The 9,222-nt window shown below is 55.0% G+C and overlaps 1 protein-coding gene across 1 annotated transcript in view; it reads left to right on the forward strand.

Moving 5' to 3' along the window:
* Positions 1 to 9,222, forward strand: part of LOC111818971 (ankyrin repeat and SAM domain-containing protein 1A-like) — a 36,630-nt gene extending 27,408 nt beyond the window's left edge. Inside the window, exons 3-10 of the mRNA XM_023724780.1 lie at positions 925 to 1,077; positions 1,240 to 1,359; positions 4,284 to 4,403; positions 4,732 to 4,803; positions 4,981 to 5,067; positions 5,756 to 5,893; positions 7,682 to 7,852; positions 8,873 to 9,222. Of these exons, the coding sequence (XP_023580548.1) occupies positions 925 to 1,077; positions 1,240 to 1,359; positions 4,284 to 4,403; positions 4,732 to 4,803; positions 4,981 to 5,067; positions 5,756 to 5,893; positions 7,682 to 7,852; positions 8,873 to 8,992 (981 nt within the window). The 3' untranslated portion in view covers positions 8,993 to 9,222. The remainder of the gene's footprint in view (positions 1 to 924; positions 1,078 to 1,239; positions 1,360 to 4,283; positions 4,404 to 4,731; positions 4,804 to 4,980; positions 5,068 to 5,755; positions 5,894 to 7,681; positions 7,853 to 8,872) is intronic.

Consider the following 9,222-nt stretch of genomic DNA (forward strand, 5'->3'; position numbering starts at 1 on the left):
AGGGCCATCTCCCTCAAAGTGCTTGACTGAGACTAGGGAGGGAGCAGGCTGTGTGGCATGAAGACCATTGTGGAGGGCAGGGGTCTGCCTGTCATCCTAGGAACCCCAGCGAGGCCAGCATAGAATTCTCTTTATTGACGCACTAAGTGCAAAGACCCCTGGAGGGTCAGTGAAACACTAGGGACAATGAGACCTGGGCCAGGATGGCTCCCACCCTCCTCAGGTTCCAGGGGTCTGCCCGGCTCAGGAGCCTGGTACCCACAGACTTTGCCTGCTACTTGGAGCCCCCTGTGGAGTCTCTCCTGACTCCAGCCAGTTTGTCCTGACCCCTAGTGTTGAGCCCTCAGCTCAAGTCTTGCCCCCCACAGGTCGTCCTGGGGGGCCCCCAGGACAGCAGGGAGGAGGCACTGTCATTCCTGAGGAGCCCAGGACTGGTGGGTGTGCCTGAGTCTCTCCCTTCTAGTGTGCGGGTACTGAGTCCAGTGTCTTTGTCCCTTCCACATGCCTGGAGCTTAAGAAACACAAACAAGTCACACACTGTTTTCCTGCCCCCCACCAGGTCCTTGACCTCATCAGGGCACAGGGTGAGGGCGTTCTGAAAGTACTCTTCCCTATCCAGCCTCACCCTCCAGGCCATCTTCCCAAAGCCAGGATGCTCCAGTAGATCCTCCTCTCAGATAGGGAAGCTGAGACCGGAGCAGGCATAGAAAGGGCTGTGCAGAGGGGCGGACTCAGCTGCTCATGACACCAGGCCCAGCAGGGCTGCTCCTTGGCCCTCATGCAGTCCTGCCAGGCCTCTCTCGGTGCAGTACCCGCACCCCTTCAGTCTCTGATGTGGTCTGTGTGGATGGGCCTGTGCCACCGCGGGGGTGATCATCCTTGAGTGTGTGATGTCAGCCCTGTCTCCCCTCCTTGCCCCCACAGGTAAAGGCACTGGGCTATGACGGGAACAGCCCCCCATCCATGCCTTCCTGGCTGGACTCCCTGGGGCTGCAGGACTACGTCCATTCTTTCCTGTCAAGTGGCTACAGCTCAATCGACACTGTGAAGAACCTCTGGGAACTAGAGCTTGTCAATGTGAGTATAGCCTCTGCTTGGCCCAGCCTTGGCCCTAAGTGTGAGCTGCCCCTTGGGGTGACAGCCTAGCCTATGGGGTGAGGGCTGGGGGCTGAAGGGGACTGTGAGCCTGGCCAGCTGCCTGACCTCTCCTTCCTCCCTCCCTCCCCTCCGCACACCCAGGTCCTAAAGGTCCACCTGCTCGGCCATCGGAAGCGCATCATTGCCTCCCTTGCAGACAGGCCCTACGAGGAGCCCCCCCAGAAGCCCCCAAGGTTTTCCCAGCTGAGAGTGAGTTGGGGAGTAAGAAAAGGGGCAACATATCTGTTTTGTACTTTTAGGAATTAAAGCGCCTTCTTCAGAGACAGGCTGACTCTGCTGTGCAGGAGAAAGCGAGCCCTCCCTGTTCCCGTTGTTGGGGCCAAGAGAGGCGTACAGGAGGGGAGAGTTTTGGGCTGGTTGTTTATAAATTATATGCCTCCCATCTCCAGTCAAAGATCCAGTTTAAATATAAGTAGAAAAAAAATGTGGAAGAAGTAGGACAACAAATCTATCAGAAGCACAGGCTTAACCAGGTGCTGTGTGTGTGACCCTCAGCGCTGCACTTGCTCGATGGCAGAGCCCAGGAGGCCCCCTGGCAGCTGTCTGCTGGATCCTGAGACAGAGCTGGAATACACAGCTAGGCCTCAGCCTGTTTTTGTGTTGTTGAGTTCCAACTCATAGCAGCCACACGCGACAGAGTAGAACTGCCCCATTGTGTTTTCTAGGCTGTAATCTTTACAGAAGCAGATTGTCAAGTCTTTCTCCCAAGGAGTCACTGAGTGGGTTAGCTGCTTAGCAGCTAAGCACTTAACTGTTGTGCCACCCTGGGCCCTCCCAAATCTCCCAAATTAAAATTCTTGATGTGGGGTGAAGGGGGTAAGAAAATCTCCATTTTTAAAACCTCACAGTTGATTTGTTGCACGAACCAGGTAATCTGTAACTGCAAAAATGGGTTCAACTTGGAGATCCAGCGATTCAGGATGAGCTTGACATGCAGTGGCTCTGGGCAGTGCCTTAGCTCATTCACTTCTCCAACAGCCTCAGAAAGTGGGCGTGATTTTATCCCCCTTTATAGAGGAGAAGGCTGAGGCCCAGACTTGTCCTGGGAACCAAAGGCCAGGCTGACATTCAGGTGTGAAAACTGAGGAGACAGATTCGTGTCTCCTCAGGGCAGTGGCCTCAGGGTCCTGACCAACAGGGCTATGTTTTTTCTCAAGAAAGAGCTTTGGATTTGTTCGTGAGCACCAGAGATCTGCAACATGGATTGTGATGGATGATTTTATCTTTGATAAATCTGAAAATGGCTCACCGGCCCTATAACCACCCTTTTCCTATACGGTGATGGCCCAAGGAGAGCACTAGTGAACTGCAGGATGGGTAGTCAAATGTAGGCTCCAGGAAGAATCTGGTTGTTCTGACTATAACCAAGCTGGGCCCCACAGCTTCAGGGCCTCGTGCCATTCACCTTAGCTCCACGCTGCGGGCCAGTTCCACCTCCAGCGCCAGCACTGTCTCCCTGATTCAGCTTCCTGGGGCTGGGCAGATGTGATCCAAGTGTCACGTGGATCTCTCCCCACTACAGTGCCAGGACTTGCTTTCCCAGACATCGTCCCCCCTGAGCCAGAATGATTCCTGTACTGGGAGATCGGCAGACCTGCTGCTACCTCCTGTGGACACAGGCAGGAGGCGGCATGACAGCCTCCACGACCCTGGGGCACACTCTCGAGCAGAGCGCCTCAGAATCCAGGTAGGGCAGGAGGGTGGCTATGGATGTGGGTCCACCTCATTCCCTCCCAGATCAATCTGCGTACCCTATTGCCCCAAGCACTACTGGGCTGGCATCATGGATCAGGAGGAAGACACCAGCCTCCTCCACTCATGCCCCACCCCAGCCTCCATCTCCACACGCCAGCTTCCTGGTTCTTTGGCTACTTATATCCCTTCACCTGTCAGCTACTAGGGCCACCCCTTGCATCTTCTGTGCCTGGAGTTGCCACCCTTCAGAAGTTGAGCTCCACTATCTCCTCTGTGACCATAGCCTCCTGTCCTGCTGCCTCAGGCCCTGCTCGTCCACACAGCCCATCACAGAGCCCTGGCCTCACAATCTCTGTTTTCTCTAAGTCTCTCAGCCCCTTCCCAGCCACCCTTTCTTTCCTACCCTGGTTGTGCCCCAGAACTACTTCCTTTCCAGCCTCCTCAACTCCATATCTTTCTGTTTCTGCAGCCCAGTGGTGGGCACAGCTAGAGAGAATCACACATTCACGTGACTGGACCAGCCACTTCCACAGCTTGCCAGCCTCAGCTGGGCCTTGGTGGCTTGCCCTCGCATTCTTGACTCCCCCTCAGGGCACTGCTCTCCATGGTCCCAGATTTATTCAGGACTTGCCATCCTACCTCCCGCCTTCTCAGACCCCAGGTTTTGACTCATGTCCCCCATCTGGCCTGTTAGACACAAGATTGGCAAGTGTCCCCATCCCCCCGGGGGGAACTGTAGCTTCAGTCTTGCTTTTTCTTTTTTGATTCATACTTCTCATTTCTGCCATCTGGGGAATTTCCCTTAGCTTTCCACAAGCACAGCCATAAATTTTTAAAAGATTTTGAAAACATGTTATCCAGTAGTTTATTTGCTCTGTATCTAGAGCCTCTTTTGCACATTGCTACAAAGGATGTCTTTTCCCTCCTATCCCCATCAATGGCCTCCTGTCCCCCACAGCTGTTGCCAGAAGGACCCATTTACAATCATCCCTAGATGTGGATACTTCACTGACTTCCCAGCCCCAAGGATCAGAACTGAGGCTCTTACAAGAGGCTTCTTAGGGATCTGGCTCCTGCTGTTTCCGCCTTCATTATTTATGCTTGAGAAGCATCCACCAGCCTGTGCTTCCCCATGTTCACTCTGCTTTTTTCCCCTTTCTGGGTGGGTTCATTTCTCCACCTCCTTTAAGAGTCATCTCAGATCCATTTTTCTGGCTGAACCCTCCCTGACAGAGCCCTCCTCTTGAGGGGTTGGTCCCTGCTTCTCCACTCAGTAGCCGCTTCCCTTTGCGCTGGCGTAGGTAGCACGTCCGTTGCATTTGAACTGCTTGTCTGCTTCTTGAACTCCTCAAGGCCACTGGCTGCTTTGGCCCGTGAGCCCCTCCGCAGAGGGTGGTCAGGCTCTGACTCCACGTGTTCTGCAGGAGGAGCACCATGAGGCCAAGCTGACCCTCCGTCCCCCCAGCCTGGCTGCCCCCTACGCCCCTGTGCAGAGCTGGCAACATCAGCCAGAGAAACTCATCTTCGAGTCCTGTGGTTATGAAGCCAATGTGAGTTGCCCCCTGCCCTCTCAGCATGGCCAGCTCCCTGCTTCCAGCCCCTTTCCTGGCCATAGTCCCCATAGCCCAGAGGCCCAGCAGACTCTCGGGAGCCTCCACCACTCCAGGCCCCGGTCTCTGGTGCCATTCTCTACTCTTCGGACTCTCCCAGCCATTAAGGGGAAGGGGTGGAGGCCTAGGGGTAGGATTAGAGGAAGAAGGAGGGCCTCCCAGTCAGGTCAGGAGAAAGGAAAACTACCGGCAGTGGTCCCAGATCGGTTGGGCTGCCCCTACATGGCAATGCAGGTATCCTAAGTCCAGCCACTGCTCACCCCCACAGTATCTGGGCTCCATGCTGATCAAAGATCTGCGAGGGACAGAATCCACGCAAGATGCCTGTGCCAAGATGCGGGTAAGTTGTCCGTGGTGTGTATGGGTGGCTGGGGGGCGGGCTGGCTAGGACAGACAGCAGCAAAGGAGAGCACCAACTGCAACCTTCTCGGGGGGGGGGGGTGGCTGGGGCTGTGGAATCCAAGTGGGCTTTACCCTGAGAGGGGGCGCTCACAGGGCCACCCCTTGTTTCCTATAGAAATCCACCGAGCACATGAAGAAGATCCCCACCATCATCCTGTCCATCACATACAAAGGTGTCAAGTTCATCGATGCCTCTAACAAGGTATGTTTCTCACAAGGACCTTTGGGGAGAGGGGGACCCATCTCCCCATCAGAACCATGGGGCTCCAGGGCAAGTGACCCTGATGCCCTTTCTCCATCCCTCATCTCCAACCAGGTGGGTGTCTTCCCTCAGAATGTCTCCAGCCCCCTTTTATTACTCTCCATTCCCTCTGCCTAGCCCAGGTACTTATCTCTGATCTGCTCAAATATCCGTATCCCTGGGTCCCTGCCTCCCAGCCCCCATCCCCACCCTCGTGCATGACTGCTGCTTATCTTCCTCAGCACTGACCTGTTGGGCTCACTGACCTGCACACAGGCCTTTATGGCACAGTTCCTCAATGAGCAGAGGGCTCCCGCACGGCTGCTGCTGTCATTCCCCCTCGTGAGACCCTTCCCACCTTCACCACCCTGGAAGATGGAAGGGCCTAGAGAGAGCTGGTGGATAGTGTGAACATTTTACTCCCTCAGTTGCTGTGGTCAAGGGTGGAGGCCCCAAACGTAAATCAAGCAAGGTTAGACACTGCCGCCTACCCCATCAAAAAATGGAGAAAAGAGGAAGTGGGGTTTGGCTTAGTGGTGTAGGCTGGACAGAGAAAGGCGGTGATAGTGAAAGGCTAAGGCAGGTGGTGTCCGGCAGGCCTGGGAGGCTGGGAGCCAGAGAAATTCCAGGACACTGCTTTTCCCTACAGAATGTCATCGCGGAACATGAGATCCGGAACATATCCTGTGCGGCCCAGGACCCAGAGGACCTGTGTACCTTTGCCTACATTACCAAGGACCTGCAGACCAGTCACCACTATTGCCATGTTTTCAGCACAGTGGATGTGGTGGGTGGAGTCCTGTGGTGGCCTGGGCTCTGGGCCCTTCTCTCAGAAGTGGAAGCAGCAGAGTCTGCAATTCCTGGGAGGGTCTGTCCTGATCAGGCCCTGCATCCAAGATGACCTCATTGCAGAGCCAGCCTGGCACCTGGTTGGCACTTTGCCCTGAAACCTCAGCAATCATCTAGTCCAACTCCCCTTCATACAGTGATGGGACTAAAGCCCAGAGGGGAATAAGCGGCTTGTCCAGGATTCCAGTGACACAAGGTTTTCCAGCTCCTAGCTGAGCATTTGCTGGGTCAGGCAAGGCCTGTCTCCCCCAGGCTCCCTGCTGCTCCAGTTCCCAGACCTTCAGCTGGGTGGTCTCCTAGAATGCCTCTGCTTCCCTCTTGGGAGCTGCAGTGCCCTCCTTGGCAGTCGGTTCTCTTCCCTCAGATGTCTGCTTTAGCTGCGTTCTCGATGCCATGGGCCAAGGGAGCTCATCCTCACACACATTGCCCATAGGAGGGGACGTGGGACCTGGGATCCCCTCGCCTTGAGACAAGGCCTGATGGGGCCCTAGAGGTTGTCTCTTCACCCCAGGAGTTTTGTCCAGGTCCCTGCTGCCCGCCGGGGAAGTAGCTATTTCCAGAAACTCTGTGGTTCCTGGAACACAGAACACTCTGGGCATTCTCCACATCCCTGGGACCTTGCACGCCCCAGACCTCAGTGCTTGCTTTGGGCCACCGATGGGAGGGAGGGCCCAGGCCCTAGCATCAAAGTCCTGCCTCTGCTGGTAGGTAACTATTTGATTGTGAAAACTTCACCTCCCCGTTTCCTCATCTATAAAAGAGGGAATAAAAAATAACTCACCTCATTGAGGTTGTTTTGAAGATTAAATGGGGTAGTCCACACACAGCCCGTAGTTCTTGGCACGCACTTGCCCATAGCTCACATTTTCCTTGTATGGTCAATTCTGCTGCAGCACAACGTATGTGTTCCTAAAAATCACCATGCTATGCAAAATCACACAATAAAAACGCTAGGGTTTATGAGGAAATGGGGTTAGGGGCACAACACTGAAGAAACTCTGTCAGTGACACATTTAAAAAAACACAGGAACCTAATTAAAAAAAAAGAGTAGCGCCATTTTATTCATGTTAAATGGTTAAGAAATGCAAAAATACTACAATAAATATAGCACTTTACCTAGAAAAGACCTGAAGTTTGCTTGTGGACATGTGCACCTGCGTATCCACCACGCCCACCACCCTGTGTGCAAGAGGGAGAGAACAAAAGAGAGGAAGGGCCACGAACAGAGAGGCAGATATAAAATAGACCGACAGGAAAGAGGGAAAAGCTGAAGGCAGGGGAGGGTGCAGGGCTGTGCAGCTGGGGAGGCTACTGGAAGGGCTGCAGCTTGTGAGCCATTGTGCAGGGTGGAAGGAGGGCTGAAATCAAGACAAAGTAGCGACCCAGATGCGATCGGTGTGGCTCATTGTCCTCTGGGGTGTGCGTTGTATTCCCGGGGGGTTCAATGGTGCAGTTTTTGCATTCCCCTAGTGTTTCTCAGATAGAGCATGAGGAAATATGAGCTGTGTGTCATGCTCACATTGTTCCTGATGTATCAGTTGGGTTGGAACAAATTTGTGCTTTCAAGGGTTCCAGCGGAGTCTACTGCACTTCCTCTGTTACCTGTCCAGATGCTGCCTGTGCCTGTGCTCTGGGTGGGTATGGGGGACGAGGCAGGGGTTAGAGAAAAAGGACAAAGTGGCTCCCAAAGCCCATCTGCTAGAGTTGTGCTCTGTTTCCTCCCAGAATCTGACGTACGAGATCATCCTGACGTTGGGGCAGGCGTTTGAGGTGGCCTATCAGCTGGCCTTGCAGGCCCAGAAGTCCAGGCCGATGGGGGCCTCTGCAGCTGAGATGATTGAAACAAAATCTTCCAAACCAGTGCCTAAGCCTCGGTTCGGCATGAGGAAGTCAGCAGTACGTGGACCCCATCTCCCCTGGCCATGGGGTTTGAGGGCTTGGGGAGGAGCTCGGCCAAGGAAGGTCTCACACTTGCAGACAGCTGGCCTCTTGGGAGCAGCCCTCGTAATTAGTTACCTACTGCCGAGGCCCTCCCCCTGCGAGGGCAGCAGCCCCTCAAACGTCAGGTGGGCAGTCACCCACCTCTGGTTTTCCCCCTCCCCTCCCTTGCTGGGCTCCACCCAGGGCCAGGCTGTCGTGGGGCTGCAGAGAATGTGACCCACAGGCAAGCCCCCATTAAACATCGTAACATCGTCCGTGTGTCTGTGTCTGCTTTGCTCTGCACCCCAGGTGCCGCTGCCCCCTGATAGTCGCTGTTGTTACTGTCACACCTGCACCACCCATCGTCCTTCTTACCTACCGCTGCCGTCTGTTAGTTCTGGAGTCAAGGTCTTTACACCTCCTGCTGTCTGTGTGTCAGTCTGCCTGAAGTGACCGTGCGCTTTCTCTGACTCGAGTGGCCTCTCCCTCTCTGCCCTGCATGGCGTTCTTTTCTTCTTCCCTGAGACACCCTCCTGCCCATCCCTGTCTATGCTTTAGTCCTCTGTTTTCCTGCTGTGTGTCCTCTCGCCAGAGGTCTGGGATGTCTGCTGTGGTCTTGCCTCAGGGTGAGCTCTCTGGTTCCCCAGAGGGCCCTGAGGCTTGGAGCTCACAAACCCCACGTCCCCTTCCTCCCCACCAGGAACAGGTTTGGGGCTTAGAGCAGGATGCTCAGGTAGAGCAGTTTCAAGAAATCCCTGGGAGAAGTTGTCCGTGCTGAGGCCCAGAGGTGGGGACCCTCCACAGTGCTCCAGGGAGGATGACACCCCCCACTTTGCCCGGTGGGCTTACTCTCTAGCTGAGGAGACTATGGGCTGCCCGCCATTGGCTGTGGGGTCCAGCATGGCCTGGGGGGGTGGGGCATGCTGGGTCCTGCTTGCCTCCTGGCCCTGGCACAAAGCTCCCTCTCTGACTCTGCCCTTTTTCCTTGTTTGGCAGCTGGAACCACCTGATATGGACCAAGATGCCCAGTCTCATGCCAGTGTCTCCTGGGTGGTGGACCCCAAACCAGACTCTAAGCGGAGCCTCAGCACCAAGTATGAGACCACTATCTTCTAAACAACCCACTCCCTGTCTCCACTAGTCTCACTGTGCCTTGCCATCTGGTCTTTCTGCTGTTCTCAACTCTCTCCTTCCAGCTGCTGACACCAAGGCCCCACCCCACTGGGGCCTGCTCTCCTCCTGGGCAGCAGCTCTAGACTTTGTACACTAACAGCTCTTGTACCTAATACCACCCAACACTGTGAATTCTCCCCCTTGGGCTGAGGACAGCTTGGGAGGGTGAGTTG

This window comes from Trichechus manatus, unplaced genomic scaffold (genome assembly GCF_000243295.1).
Source record: "Trichechus manatus latirostris isolate Lorelei unplaced genomic scaffold, TriManLat1.0 scaffold00261, whole genome shotgun sequence".
Classification (NCBI taxonomy): domain Eukaryota; kingdom Metazoa; phylum Chordata; class Mammalia; order Sirenia; family Trichechidae; genus Trichechus; species Trichechus manatus.